The sequence below is a fragment of the Globicephala melas genome, chromosome 3, assembly GCF_963455315.2.
Source record: "Globicephala melas chromosome 3, mGloMel1.2, whole genome shotgun sequence".
NCBI classification, from domain to species: domain Eukaryota; kingdom Metazoa; phylum Chordata; class Mammalia; order Artiodactyla; family Delphinidae; genus Globicephala; species Globicephala melas.
The window spans coordinates 112,857,176-112,872,826 of NC_083316.1; the positions used below are offsets into that span (position 1 = coordinate 112,857,176).

At 51.5% G+C, this 15,651-nt stretch overlaps 1 protein-coding gene across 1 annotated transcript in view; it reads left to right on the forward strand.

Moving 5' to 3' along the window:
* Positions 1-6,239, forward strand: part of TGFBI (transforming growth factor beta induced) — a 32,450-nt gene extending 26,211 nt beyond the window's left edge. Inside the window, exons 13-17 of the mRNA XM_030869546.2 lie at positions 1,360-1,484; positions 2,930-3,032; positions 3,617-3,696; positions 5,090-5,114; positions 5,588-6,239. Coding sequence (XP_030725406.1) covers positions 1,360-1,484; positions 2,930-3,032; positions 3,617-3,696; positions 5,090-5,114; positions 5,588-5,628 — 374 coding nt within the window. The 3' untranslated portion in view covers positions 5,629-6,239. The remainder of the gene's footprint in view (positions 1-1,359; positions 1,485-2,929; positions 3,033-3,616; positions 3,697-5,089; positions 5,115-5,587) is intronic.
* The last annotated feature ends 9,412 nt before the right edge of the window (positions 6,240-15,651 follow it).

Genomic DNA, 15,651 nt, shown 5'->3' on the forward strand with positions numbered 1-15,651 from the left:
AAAGCTCGGGGAGCTGTGAACTGAATTTGTGTCCTGTTTAATTTTCCTTATTGCTAAGTGAATGCCTGTGTCTGTGGTGCTGACGTATGTTCCTGAGGAGAGGGGAGACATTCATCCTGGACATAAACTTGCCATTCTCTCTCTGTTCAGGAGGAACGGAATATTCCCTAGGTGTCCCAAGCCTGCTTGGCTTGCCTTTCATTTTCATCTGTGCGGGAGCTGAGGGAGGGCTTGGGCAAAGCTCCCCCTACACGCCCTCCCTCAGTCCTGCGGGCAGGATTAGACCCCAGCACGCCTGGGGCACGGAGCCCATCCCCCGTGTTAGAGGTGATCCAGATGTTAGAGATCTCAGAAGAAGGAGACCCCTCCCCTCCTGGGGGCTGGCTGGGCTCAGCACCTCCAGGCCGTATTTCGGTGGAAGGGAAACTCTTGCCAGCTCCAAGCTGTGGACGTCTGGAAATCCCTTTGCACCTGGTGGCTCCATCCCGTGGCACTCATGTGGATTCGTCCATAACCAAGTGAACTCCCCAAAATACTTTAAAGCTTCCTCTGTTCTCAGTTTCAAGTTGCTGGAAATAGCCGTCCATAAGCCCTGGGGATACCCAGCCATTTGGCTGGTAACATGAGTATCAGGGGCAGCCCCGATGCAGAGGAGAGGGCAGCTGGCAACCTTAAGGTTGCCTCCCACTCTTAATTTGGGGACTGCCTGTGCACCTTTATGAATAATTGGCTGCATTCCGCAGTGGGTGGAGGAGCTGATGTGGGCCGGAAGGAATGCTGAGACGTGACGAGGAGGGACGCTGTGGAGGGATCTCCCCTTCGGCCCTGACCTCATTGGCTCCATAGCTCCTCCAGACCGCAGCTGTCGACTCTTTTAAGTTCTCCCTTCAGGAAACAGCCGTCTCAAAATATGCATTTGTGGGCAGAATGTGTAAATATTTCACTACTGTGTCATAACTATTGGGAGCCACGTTGATGATGAAATGTCTCAGATGCCAGTGCTGTAAAGGCCCCTGGCTTTCCAAGCAAATATTTAGTCATGGAAACAAGAGTCATACTCACAGAAGAGTATAGATTAAATCCTTCTCAGCATCACAGAAGCGTGTACTTAACCTAGCAGCCCATCCAGTGCACAGGTAGAGTCATGGCCACGGTCATATGCCTTGTTCCCCTGACCGTTACGCACATGGTGGGTCGGAGGGCTGAGCACACAGTAGGTGCTCAATAAGTGCCTATTACCTGGGCAGGGGGTCTTCCCCTCGGGGGTGACTGCTTCCATCTTCTCCTTTGGGCCCTCTCTGACCACACCCGTTACCAGCCTTAGGATTAACTCTGCTTTCTTTTCCCACAAACCTGCAGGCAACGCCAAGGAGCTTGCCAACATCCTGAAATACCACGTTGGCGATGAAATCCTGGTTAGCGGAGGCATCGGGGCCCTGGTGCGGCTGAAGTCTCTCCAAGGCGACAAGTTGGAAGTCAGCTCGGTGAGTACGTTGAACAATTGAAAGGCTGGCCGTGCCCTACCGCTGGGATTTAGGGCACATCTCATCCCTGGGATGGCATTAGACACACACTCTGTGTTTAAGAAGCATCTTGAATCTCTGAGTGTATTTTGAAAGAAAAGAGAAGAAAAAAGGAAAGAAAAGAAAAAAGAAGGGGCTTCCTTGGTGGCGCAGTGGTTGAGAGTCTGCCTGCCGATGCAGGGGACACGGGTTCGTGCCCCGGTCCGGGAGGATCCCACATGCCGCAGAGCGGTTAGGCCCGTGAGCCATGGCTGCTGAGCCTGCGCGTCCGGAGCACAGAGGGAGAGGCCACAACAGTGAGAGGCCCGCGTACCACAAAAAAAAAAAAGGAAAGGAGAAGAAAAAGAGTCTTCAGGGAAATCAAGGGAGATTGTGGTTAGACCGGAATAAGAACTTCCAGATCTTCAGGGGAATAAAACATCTGATTGGCATCTGGGAGAAGCTATTAAATCTTCCTTTCCTTAAGGAAATGATAGTTACTTACAAGTCTTGAAAGATCAATTCCCAGTCCCCTTCCCACTCTGTCCCCCCCCAAGTCCAGGGGTTCACTGAGCTGTACCATGAACCAGATCAACCCAGGAGGCTTTTTCTTCTGACACTTGTTCTGTGAACCTTCCCTTACTCTGCACATTCCACTTTGGAGCTCCCTCCGAGGGTCCCTACCTTGAAGAGAGGGAACAGATAGGCAGCCCAGCTCTGCGAAGCTGCCTGTGGCCTCCCTGGCTGTACCAGCCAAGGCCACTGACACCCCGTGGAGGGACCACCCTTGCAGCATGTGGCTGGCTCAGCTTCTGCTCCCTGCGCCTCTCTCCTGGCCTCCAGCCATCCCTGTGCTCACCAGCTTCTCCCGGGAGCACGGGAAGGCAGGCAGGGATGGCATGACTTGTTTGACTTCTGCAGGTCACCTGAGAATCTCCCAGCTCCTAGTCTGGGATGTCAGGGTCCTGTCGGTCTCAGGCTCCAGTTCCCCCTTCCCCCTTGGGTCGTTCAGGAAAGCCTGAGACAGATTTACCCTGTGAGAAACTCTGAAGCCAGGCATGGAGGAAAAGTGGAAAGAGCCCTTCACCCAGAGCTGGACGCCTGGCTTCTGTTCCCAGCTGTCCCACCTGCTCAGCTTAAAGGAGGCCATAATATCGACCTCCTCACCACACGCTGCTGTGAGGATAAGGGAATCACACAAAAGAGCACTTTGTAAATTGCAACACGCTGGGTCCACACAAGGATGAAATTGAGTCTCCCAGACCGAGGGTCTGTAGCTGACAGGGTCTGTTCCAGTCACCAGAGTGTCCCCAGCACTTAGCACAGGGTCTGGCATCCAGAAGTGCTCAGTAAACATTTGCTGGGGTTAAGAATGGATAAGGGAAACGTGCTTGGTGTTCAACAATTGCTGTCTCTTTTTCTCCCAGAAAAACAACATGGTGAATGTCAATAAGGAACCTGTTACTGAAGTTGACATCATGGCCACCAATGGTGTGGTCCATGCCATCTCCAGTGTCCTGCAGCCTCCGGGTAAGGTCCTAAAGAACCATGTCCCCGCTCATCCTGCTGCTGGCCCTTCTCGACACACAGCCGTTGGTGCTCGATAGAAACCCTGCTGTAAGCAAAGATGAGAATGATGTGGGATGTGTGGACTGAGCATCTGTGGACGGCATTGCTGGGTCTGGTTGAAAAGTAACTTAGGAACTCTTGGTTCAAAGGCACTACACCCAGCACCTCAAGGACAGATTTCTCTTTGCTGAATTGCCCGGCTGTCCTAGCCCTGTTCGAACAGAGCCCAGTTGTTTGTTACATGTGAACGCTGTGAACGTGGGTCAGAGCACCCCTCCTGCAGCATCCCGCCCTGGGTGAGCTCTCTTCACCTCCAGCAAAGCTGCACTGGAGCCTAGCCTCTCTCCTCAACCTGTGCATTCACCTTTCTTTGAGCTCTCTCCCCACGGGCCAAATTCCACCACGAGTTATGGAAAGTTATAAAGGAAGACTTCCTCTGAGAATGTGAGCCAGAAAACCCAGCAGTGTCCCCTCAGTCCTGGTGGTTATGAATGACACGCTAATCATTTCTCTCTCATTGAAGCTGCCTTTCTTTTTATCTGCAGCCAACAGACCTCAGGAACGGGGGGACGAGCTCGCAGACTCTGCGCTTGAAATCTTCAGACAGGCATCCGCGTTCTCCAGGGTAAGATGCCTGCCTACGCTGGCTCCTGCCCTGAACAGCCTTGGGTCCTGTGCTTGGGCTCCTGTCTTCCTTGGCTGTCCTCCCAGGGCTCTCCCGTAATTTCTCTCCACTCCCATGGGGCATCCTTAGCCCTGGCCCGTGTGGAGTTTGGAGAAAAGAACCCAGGCAGCTCCGGCTTCCTTTGTGGGCGACAGCCAAGGCCTTCCAAGCGAGGCCTCTGAGCCTCAGTGCATGGGGAAGCTGTAGCTGGTGAGAACGGACACAGCTCTGGAATCCAGCTGACCGAGAAGGGCACTCCATCTTGAATTTTCCTTACAGCGGACTGGCCTGCCCTGAGCCTGGGCTCTGAGTCACTCTTCTGTTTTCTGTGATGCAGCCCGCCATGGCCAGTGCTGGGGCCCTGCTGGGCAGAGGTGTGGGTGCCGGATCCAGGGCCCTGTCTGTGTGGGGCACCTCCCTTCCTTGCCTCAGCGCCACCTCCCTCTCAGAACCTCTCGGACTTTCTGTGCTTTTCCTCCCGTTCCCCAGCTTGCCCAGGGCCCAGGGGTCCCACTCAGGCTCCCTTCAGGTCAGGTGGAGCCCCTTGGGAATACGGGTCCTGTTACAGAAGGTTTGCATTCCCACAGAAGAGCCTGCTGGAGGTAGTCTTTAACCCAGAGGTATGGAGCTGGAATACGTCCCTTTACTTTTGGACATAGGGCTCTCCTTCGCGCCCCTTGAGGAGGGTTCTTGGCCCAGAGTTCCTATTCCTGAGAGCCACCCCCTGTGCGGTCCCAGCTCCGCAAGCTCCAGCGGATAGTCTGGGGGGAAGCCTGACTTCGGGGCATCCCAGGAATGTCCACCTCAGAGTCCCCTTGGTTGGGGCTAGCGCATCATCACTTGGGGCTGCCACGACTGACTGAGTGGCTCTCCGGGGCCCAGCAGTTCCACATTCCCCTTCCTCTTCCTCATTCCCACCATTTTTTTTTTTTTTTAAGAAGATGTTGGGGGTAGGAGTTTATTAATTAATTAATTAATTTTTGCCGTGTTGGGTCTTCGTTTCTGTGCGAGGGCTTTCTCTAGTTGTGGCGAGCGGGGGCCACTCTTCATCGCAGTGCACGGGCTTCTCACTATCGCAGCCTCTCTTGTTGCGGAGCACAGGCTCCAGACGCGCAGGCTCAGCAGTTGTGGCTCACGGGCCTAGTCGCTCCGTGGCATGTGGGATCCTCCCAGACCAGGGCTCGAACCCGTGTCCCCTGCATTAGCAGGCAGATTCTCAACCACTGCGCCACCAGGGAAGCCCCCATCCCCACCATTTTTTCTGAGCAAGGATGGCAATGGGCAAAGCCACTGCCATGAGCAGGTGTAGGTATTACATCCACTAGAAAACTTGACACCTTGTGTTTTCTTTCAGGCTACCCAGAGCTCTGTGAAACTAGGTAAGTGTGGTCTGGGTTTGAAGTCCTGTAGACGTGTTTGGGTCTTACCCCCAAGCAGGCCCAAACCTGCCATCTGCTGTCTATAGCTAAGAACATCATGGTGCAATAAAACATGGCTTTTGGGGTCAGACACAGAACACCTAGTTTCCTTCTCCCTAAGATGGAGATAATAAGAGTGCCAACCTTTTTAGGGTTGATACGAGTTTTTAGGTTTGAGAACCTGGGAATATTGCACAGGGGCTTGGCAGGAGCCCATGATGAGGTCGTGGCCCCAAGCTGGTAGACGTAGAAAATCCCGGTTCAGAACATCGCTGAGTAAGATACGAAGTTTCACAAGCCAGAAAGTACCTGCTCTGTGCAGGAGAGGATGGCAGAAGAAGGCTGCTTGGCCCTCGTGCTCGTGATTCTGACAGTATCCTAGACAGACATGGGAAGCCTGCCCCTTTTTCACCTTTCACATCTCTCTCTTTCAGCCCCTGTCTACCAGCGGTTATTAGAGAGGATGAAGCATTAGTGCGAAGACCGCAGGACGAATGCATTTCAGCAGCTCCCCACCAGTTTCTCTCAGTTTGCCAAAGAGACTGAATGTCTTAGAAACCAAATATCACACTTCAATGTACCTGGGCCATAATGTACACCGTAATGAGATCTGAGCCTTGGGAGGGTGGGGGGAGGAGGGAGAGAGAGAGACTTTTAATTTTTGCCCCCTAAACGACACTGTTAGCCCCATTGCATGCAGAGACCTGGATGTCACTGCCTGACATTCAGTTCCAGGAAGGACCTGTCCCAAATGTGGAACTTCCTGCCTATGCTACTTACTCTGGAAAAGGGAGCCAAAGTTTCTGAAGCTCACAAAACATGAATCAAGCAATCCAGCATCATGGGGGTGTCGTGGCACTGTTTCTGTAGAGCTCTTTCACAGTTGGAGAAGTAGAAATGGCATCCTTATAAGCTATGAGTTGAACTGCTCTGTCAAACATTTCTTGCACCCACATGTGGCTTGGACCCTTCTGTGTGACCTGTCCAGGTAGAAAAGAGAGGGTAGGTAGAGTACCCAGAGCTCAGGCTTCCCCCGGTTGTGGTAGAGACATGGTGTGTCTGTAATAATAAAACCAAAGAAACGTATGCCGCTGTGGATGGGAACTGTGTGCTGGCTTGGGTATTTCACAGGGTTGGGTTTCTGTTTCTTGGGGCTGTGATGTGCCTTCCACGGAAATTCCACCAGGAGCAGCTAGGCGGGAAGCCCTGAGGGATGGTCTAGGGACGACCATAGCATCAGCTTCATAGGTCCGTCGCGAGGATGAAGGGACATGATTCTTGTAAAGCACTCGGCACAGCATTAAGTATCCTTATTCTTATCACGCTGTCTGGAGCTGCTCAGGATCAGTGTAGCTGAGAGCCTTTTTTTAGTGTCTTTCCCACAGGCAGCCCCCTTTCCTGGAGACTGGGACGCCCCGCCTTCCCCCACATCACTGCCAAGGCTGACTGAGAACTCATTTCACTTAGGGGACCAAATACCCAAAGATGGTGCTGCCGGGAATAGAGCAGTGGCGCGGCAGACAGCCCCTCCCTGGTGTGGCTTCCAGTCTGGGGAAAGACAGCCGTTAACACGGCATCCAATACGATCGTTCATCCATCCATTCCTCAGATGTGAGTGTTAGGCCTTGGGGAGCAGACATGGCCCTGTTCTCATGGGGGAGAGACTCATTCGTCAGCTAATGGCAGTGCTGCCTGCCCAGCCACGTGGACTCGGAAGGACAGCACCGTGGTTCTGTGACAGGAAGGAATCTGAGCACGTGGGGGCCGGAGGAAGGGACACCCAGGAGCTCCTGGATGTGGGAGGAGGTAAGAGGAGTTGAGGGAGCTGACCTGGAGGGGTGGAGGTCAGGCTGCGGGGGGCTCGGGAGACGTCCCAAGAGGTGAGGTTTAGCCTTCTGCACGCTCCCGCCACTTTCCCACCACTCTGCCTGGCTCCCCGCCCCCAGGGGCTCGTACAAGGCTTGGGCTGCCTGGGATGCCCTGCTCCCCCTAGAGGTGCTGCTCTTTGAGCACCCAGAATTGTACACACCTGGACTCTACAGGATGCCGTCAGAACCCAAAGAGGTGATTAGTATAACTTCTATAGATCCTTTCATTGAAAACAAAAATCACCACACATTTCCTTAGCAATGCCAAAGCCCCTCCACCTGTCCCTGTGACCCCAGCCCTGTCCCTACCCCAGCCTCCCCAGTACGGGGGGCTCCATCCCTTCTTTCAGCTGGAGAGTCCTCCTTGTGACTGAGAAGCATGCACAGGCATGGCCCTGCCTCCCCCTCCCAGCCAAAGAGGATTGAATTCCCTTTTGGGGTCCTAAACATCCCCACCCCTGGAGACTCAGGCAAAGCATTAGGTGCTGCCATCTGAGGATGGACGCCCAGGGCCAAGGGGTCGGCCACTGGATGTCTCCAGGGAGGGGTGATCGCTGGAGGGAGGGGTGTGCTGCCCTATGTTGCATCAGAAGGTCAGAGAGCAGCCCAAGCCAGGAGGTTGCCCAGGCCTCTCTGAGCACTGCCTGTTGAGCGCCAGCCAGGTAAAGGAAGGCGAAGGAGAAGGGAAAGGGGCTCTGCTTGGCTCCCTTCGCTCCCTGCTGTCACTCTTGGGCTCCCAGGGCTCTGGGCTAGAGAGGACCACAAAGACCCTCAGCACTGGGGCCCCGGGGCCTTCCAGGCTGGGGCGTGCGTTTCCCACACACAGGCCAGCTCAGGGATGGCGCCAGGGCCACTGCGTTGGGCTCTGCTCCTGAATGCATTATCTTCTCTATTTCTTACATCAGTCCTCCTGTGAAATGCGTAAGGACTCGTGGAATCTCTATTTTACTGCTGTCGAAGTGGAAGGTTAAAGGGGTGAGGTAGTTTGCCAGGTCACAGAATAGGAAGAGGCCGGCGCACAAACCCTACACTCTTAACCATCCCTTGTGTCCCACCCGCCCCAATGTCCATTGAGGAGGAGCCCCGGCAGCCCCGGGCCAGCAGGACACGGGTGGCCTCCTGAGAAGTCCTCTGCTTGCACAGCCTAGACCGTAGCTTGTTGACGTGCTGCTGGGGAGCCAGGAGTGGGGTCAGCGCCAGCCATGGACACCCCAGACACATGGATGTCAGCAAAGAAGGGAGAGGAGAGGGATTTCCCATGCAGAGGAAAGTACCTCTGTGCTTGAAACCATAATTCAATGGCATGGTCTGAGAGGAGCTGCCCGGAATATTGTGCTCAGAAATCTTTCTAAAGCCAGGAAAGAAGGCCACGGGATGAGGGTTGGGCGCGGTGCCCTGTCCTGGAAAGTCAGCTGGGGCCACCTCCCTGGCCGTCCCTGCCTGGCGAGGAAAGGAACACACCCGCTCCACGGGATCCTTTGTTCAAATCCCAGATTGAACCAGTTCAGAGAAGAAGCGGAGTGGCTGTGGGAGTCTGGTACAACCCTCTACACACACACACCCCTCCAATGGCCTGAGCGGCCCAAGACGGAGCCTCAGGCACAGATACCTTGCACTCCACACCTACTCCTGGGTTGGGGGAGGACTCTGGGTGGGGAGGAAGACAGCAGCTGAGGTCTGGTTGCCCCACAGGAAACTTCCAGCTCTGGCCTGCTGGGGGCGGGTTCCACAGAACCATCTGTACCCCAGGCGACGGAGCTCCTTGTGTGACAGGGGCGGTAGAGTTGACACTGAGACCTGAAAAGTGAGGGGCTGGGGAAGAGAATTTGGGCTGAAAGAACATGAAGTGCATAAAGTCTCCAAGGCACGTGCTGGAGAGATTTGTGCGGCCAGAGTGGGGAGAGGAGAGGAAATTGCTGAGATAGATATCTGGGATCAGACCATGCCTGGCCTCGTGGGCTGCGGTAAGGATTTTAGACATTATCTTTCTGACAGGAGCCACAGTGGGCTATAGCTGGGAGAGCTGCGCCATGGTCAGATTTCTTTTATTGTGGTAAAATAGACATAGCGTGGAGTTTACCATTTTAACCATTTTTAAGTGGACAGTCCAATGGCATTAAGTACATTCACACTGTTGTGTGACCCATCTCCAGGATTCTTTTCATCTTTCAAAACTGAAACTATATCCGTTGACACGAATTGCTCATTCTCCCTTTCTCCCGGCCCCTGGTAACCACGGTTCGACCTTTTGTCTTTATGAATTTGACTACCCCAGGTACTTCATATAAACAGACTCGTACAGCGTTTTCCCTTTTGTGACCAACTTATTTCACTTAGCATAATGTCTTCAAGCTTTATCCTCATCGTAGCACGTGTCAGAGTTTCCTTCATTTTCAAGGCTGAATAATATTCCATTGTGTATATACCACATTTTCTTTTTTCATTCACTCATCAGTGGACAGTTGGATTGCTTCTACCTTCTGGCTGTTGTGACGAATGCTGCTATGAATGTGGGTGGACAGATATCTGAGTGCTGCTTTCAGTTCTTTTGGGTGTATACCCAGAAATGAATGGGGGAGAAGCTGCCAGTGGAAGAAAAGTGAAGGTTCTGTTTCGGATATTTTACTTTGGAGAAGTCGTTCAACATCCGAGTGGGATGTCAGAAAGGCCTTTAGAGCTCAGGGAAGAGGTCAGGCCTGAGATGGGGTGTTTGGGTGTCATCAAATGCTGTAGGTGCTGTTCAGAAACACTGACTGGGTGAGATCACCTAGCGAGAGAATATGGAGAGAGGACAGTGCCCCAGACAGAGCCTGGGGCTGCCCCAGCGTTTAGAGGTTTGGCGCAGGGAGAGAAAGCAGCCAAAGGGGTTGAGAAGATATGTGAGGAGGCCTGGAAGTCAAGGCCTTCAAGAAGGAGGGAGCAACAACCATGTGAAATCACTGGTGTGCCCATTGGATTTGGCCACGTGAATGTCATCAGAAACCTCGGCAAGAGGACTTGAATCTGGAGTGAGAGGGAAAGAGGGGTGAGAAGGTGCATTTTCTGCTTTGAGTGCTTGAAGGGATGCCATTTTCAAGGGCTGATAAACCTGTAGGTAAATGAAAGACTGGAAATAATCTTTTGTTCAGAAATAATCTATTTGTTCAACCTCATCCTTTATGCCTGGATCAGAAACCCCTCCCCCCATTCCCTGTGAATCCATTATCACAGCCCTAATAGCTTATTTGGAGTAATTCCCTAACTTCCTTTTCCGCTTCCCCTGCTAGCGAGTGATCTGCTGTGAGGGAGGGACTCTGTCCCACCCCCAGGTCCCAGCGCCTAGCACAGGGCCTGGCACACAGTAAGTTTTCAAATGGTATCACCCCAGAGCCTGGTTTCCAGAGCACAAATGGTCCCTTCATTCAACATGGCAGGCTCAGGGCCCTGTTGCTCTCTGAAAAGGAAGAGGAGGCTTCCTAGACAGTTGGGGTATCCTTCTGGGGGGCTCTCATGGATGTAGGTTGGAGGAAGCCTGCATCCAGCACCCTTCTCAGGTCTCTTCCAGAAAAGCAGACGGTGGCCTCGTGGGCATCCCTGTCCCCGAGGCAGCTTCAGTCCACTTTGGCTAAGAAGACTCCCTGAGAGAGCACACTCATGGGTCACCACGCCCCAGGTCAGGGAGAACATCTGGCTCCAGAGAACAGACATATGGCTACTTAATCACATCGAAGGAGACTCCCCGCTCCCAATGCAGGGGGCACGGGTTCGATCCCTAGTCACGGAACTGAGATCCCCACGCTGCACAGTGCAGCCAAAAAAAAAAAATCACACCACAGAGCCAGTAACTTCATCTCAAGCAGGTGACCTGACCTTCTAACAACTTCGGGGAGGAAGTTTCATGCTCAGAGAGTTACTCCCCCTTTCCAGGATCCTCTTCCTCCAGTTCTGTTACAAGGAAGAAGGTCTGAGATTTGGGAGCAGCAGAGAGAGAGAGAGGAGAATTAAATATCCTTTAAATATCCTTATTTGGGTGGAAATGAGTTTTTAAATGAACAGATGGAAAACTACTCTCTTCACTGTCAGGGGGGCCAGTGAGTCCCTGTGGCTTCTTGGCAACAGCTCATACATAATTCAAGTTCAAGGAAGCCATCTGTACGCAGGGCCCTCTCCCTGATGACAGCTCTCAGTCGGGCTCCCAGACGTGAGGATGACGGAAGTGGAGGAGAAGGTCAGTCCCACCGTGGTGGGGGAGGAGAGTGAACACAGGGCCAATGTGTAAGCACCCTGTGACCTCCGTTCTTCAGTCATGCAGCTCCTCCACACGTGCCTGAGAACGAAGGAAGAAGAGTCTCTGAAGTGCCGAGATGCAGCTTCCAATCCCAGCCCAACTCGGAGAAGAAACACCTTCATTCAGGTCCTAGTAACTTCCAGCCTAGAGCAGGGATTCCTAATCTTCCATAAACCAGGGACTCCTGACAAAAACTGGGGACCCTTTCCTCAGAGGAAGGCACAGGGACCTACAACACAGTTTTGATGACCACTCCCCCTTGAGTCCTATTCTAAACACTTTCACACGGGCCTGAATTCCACAGCACTGCACGCTTCTTGGTGCGGCAAGCAAGTCTGCCCCAAAGCACCTAGCTTAGATACACAGTAGGTCGTCAATAGATACAGAATGAGTAGGCCATCAAAGCGCAACCCGTTTATGAGCCTACAACAGGGCATCGTGGCTGTCCCTCAATGGGACAGTGGCAGCTTGACAGCAAGAGAGGAGAGAAGTCGTAACCCGGTGTGATGTGGAAAGGCCTTCAGAGAGCCTTCACAGAGCAGCCCACCTGGGCAAACCTGCGAACACACACCGGTGAGAAACCCTGCGGGTGCCAGGAGTGTGGGAAGACCTTTACTCAGAACCTAAACAGTTTGCAACATGGGAGAATCCACACTGGTGGGAACCCCTGGGCACCTGAGTAATGTGGAAACACCTTTATTTGTGGTTTACCGTTTACATACTTGAGACGTTCATCTAGGAGGAATACCCCCTACAGAAAATAGATCTTTGAAGGTATTTATCAACCATGTTTGGAGATGATGGAATTTACACCAGTGGATGATTAAAAACAAAAGCCCTTTTTCATCTTTCTAACCTTATGTTTAGCTTTAGGTCTTAGTTGTACATTTAGTTTTATTTCCTAATATGTCTATCATTTTCGTGTTAACTTTTCAATCCAATTTGAATTTGATTTAGTCTAAGACTGGGAATTTCACCTCCAAATTTTTATCTCATCCCCAGGAAGCCAGCAGTTCCTTCCTTCCCCAACATTTTGTTTTGCCTTCTTGGAGATACATTTGATTATTGGTATCAGCTTATGTCTCGACCACATTTTTCTGTTCCTTTGATCCACATATCTGTGCTTGTACCTGTATCACACCACTTAAATTGGTGTTAATTTAGTATCTTTTAACATCTAATAGAGTCAGATGTCTTTGCTTTTGAAGATAACTTTTTCCCTTTTGTAAAATTAACACTTCCTCCTTGCAAAAGGTTCAGAAAATATAGAGAAGCAGAAAGAAAAAGTAAAGATGACTTATAACTCTAACAACCAGTGATAGTCTTTGTTAAGTTATTGCCACAGATTCTTCCAGATTTTGTCTTTGAGGAAAATGTGAGCATATATCACATACTGTAATCCTCCTTTATCGTGCCCAAATAAATTACTAATAAGTTTCAAGATAAAACAGGCATTGTGGTAGGCCAAATTATAAGACGGCCTACTTGACCTCCTCACTTCCTTGATGGCCAAAGGGAGATTATCCAGGTGGGTCCAATGTAATCACATGCCCCTTATTTAAAAGCAGACTTTCTCCAGCTGGTGGCAGAAGAGGCAGTCAGAAGTTTGCAGCGTGAGGAGTACTCCGTGCGGAGTTACTGCTTTGAGGATGGAGGGGACCAAGTGAGAAGGCACACAGGCCACTCTAGGAGCAGGGAGCAGCCCCACGGACAGCCAGCAGGGAAATGGGGCCCTCAGACCCTCAACAGCCACTACCTAAATGAGCATAGAACCCAATTCTTCTCCAGAGCCTCCAGGTAAGAGCCCACTGACACTGTCAGTTCAGCCCAGGGGACCCTGAGCAGAGAATCCAGGCATCCCGGAATTCTCACAGAACCGCGAGATAGTTGGTGTCGTTTTAAGCCACTAAGTTTGCAGTAACTTGTTACAGGGCAATGGAAACTAACATAGGCGTTTAAACGGGTAAACGATTAAAACGAAAAACCCTTTGATCAACTTTCTAACTGTATTTTCAACATTAGAAAAATCATGTTTGGTGATAAGCCTGAGTTTAGTTTCATTTTCTTTACTCAGCATCTGCGGGGGCCTCTGAATTGCCCTCGCTCCGTGAAAAGCCTGTGTCCTGGACCAAGATGGGGGTCTCTGGGGCTGGGCTTCAGGACCAGGCTCTGTGAAGCCCCACCAGGCAGGTCACGGCCCTTCCTCTGGAAGTGGGGTGATCCCCTGCCTCTAAAACTGTCCCAGACCCACAAGAGACCTGCTGAGAGCTGGGGGTGTAGAACTACCTTGGGTTGGCCACACCCCCTCCTCACATGTTCTAGGGCACCCCCCCTGGTGGGTTCGCTGTCACCCCAAGGGCACCCACACACAGTGGAACTACACTTGACTGTCAAATTATGATGCCCATCAGCTGGGCCTGTGCGTGTTCACGGGGGCTTCTCGGAACAAGTGCCCACCTTTGCATTTTAACATTCTTAACAGCCTGCAAGTTTCTAGCCTATAGTAGCCACAGGTGGCTGCAGAGCCGGCTAGTAAGAGGGAAATTGGATCACAAAGGGCCCTGGAGCTCCTCCAACCCGCGCCCCCCCCCCCCCGCCGCCATGCCAACTATAATAATTTGAACGCTAGGACACATTCTCTTGGATTCTGACCCAACTCTGACTCAAAGCTCTTCTAACCACTACTTTGGGTAGCCAAGGGGAACCCATACATCCAGCAGGGACCCAAGACCAGTGGTTCTCAATTCTGCTGCCTGTTAGAATCCTGAGGGACTTTTTAAAATCCCAAAGGCTAGACCTCATTGTCAGAGATTCTGATTTTAGTTAGTTTGAAGGGAATCAGGGCCTCAGTAGTTTCAAGACCTCCCCTGGTGATTTGAACGTGCAGAGCAATGGTTCTCTACCACTGCCCTGCCTAAGAACCCCCTAGGGACCTGGTTACAGATGCAGATTTCCACACCCTGCCCTGTGAGATTCTGTTTCAGCTGGTCCTGGAGAAGGCCAGGAATTAGCATCTTTAACACACACCCCAGGTCGGTTCTTCTCGGACTTGTTAAAATGAGGACTCTGATTTAATGGTTCTAAGATGGAAGCTCAGATTCTGCGTTTCAAATAAGTTTCCAGGTGACACTAATGCTACTTGACTGGGGGTTACACTCTGAGTGGCAAATGTCCCATCAGATTTGGAAGAACTGCCATAGACGAAAGTTCCTAAACTCGTAGTCCTGGGAAGTGTAGTCACAACAGCAACACCTGTGAACTGGTCAGAAATGAAAATCTGGGGGTGCCCACCTCAGACCTATTGGATTCGAAACTCGGGATGGAGCCAGCAATTTGAACAAGCCTGCCAGGTGATTTTGATGCAGGGCAGAGTTTGAGAACCACTGTTAGATAAATGGCCACATCTGCTGGGGCAGCAGCTCAGGGCCAGCAGAGAAGTGGTGTCTGGTTCTCTGTCTTCTCTGCTTTGGGCTCCAAAGGCAAAGGTTTGTTTCCCCAGGGGGTCAGGTCAGGTTGAGCAGGAAGTAGAAGAAGGTCCTGCCAGCCTCATCTGGAACCCAGCATGAATCCCTCAGTTTCCAGCCGTGTTGGTATCATCATGCAAATATGCAAAAACAACATTCTTAAAAGGAAGCCACTGACTTTATGATTTTAATGAGATCTGGCTCAGCCCTCTCTCAGGATGTCTATGTAGTGGTTCACCAACACCTGCCAGGGAGAGCAATACAGAGTTTGTTTGTTTTCTCAATTGAATGCATCAGTTTTTTGGAGCCTAAACGTCCACTTCTGGAAAGCAAAGGGATTTCCCTGGCCTGAGGAAATAGGGAAAGTTAACACCTCCCTGAGAAGAGGGGGTGGGATTATCCCTCTGAACGTTCATTCTTCCAATTGATATATATCGGATGCCTGTTGCATGCCAAGAACTATGCTAGGAAACGGAGACATGGCTCTGGTGGCAGGAAAGTGAGGAAATTCTCCTGGGTGTACGTGAATTATTTTATGAAGTATAAGACGGGGCCATCAGTTGGGGAGGAGGTATGAAATAATTCTCCTAGAGTTCTTTAAAAATGCAGACTCCAGAGCACCACTGAATGATCCTGATTCGGCTGCCTGAGGTGCAGCCCAGGAATGTGAGGTTTTAACAAGATCCTCTCGTGATGACTGTTGGGGGTGAGTCCTCTGAAGCATGGCAGTAAGGGTTTGCTGGTTTGTTTTGTTTTAGTTAAGTAATTTGTGTTCTTCAGGTAAAATTAGAAAATAAGGATTGAATAAGGTCCAGTTTAATCCCTCCCTCCTCCCCCGTCACAGCTAATAGCTCAGCTTCCAAGCTGGACCTAGCGCACCAGTTCCCCTCTCACTCAGT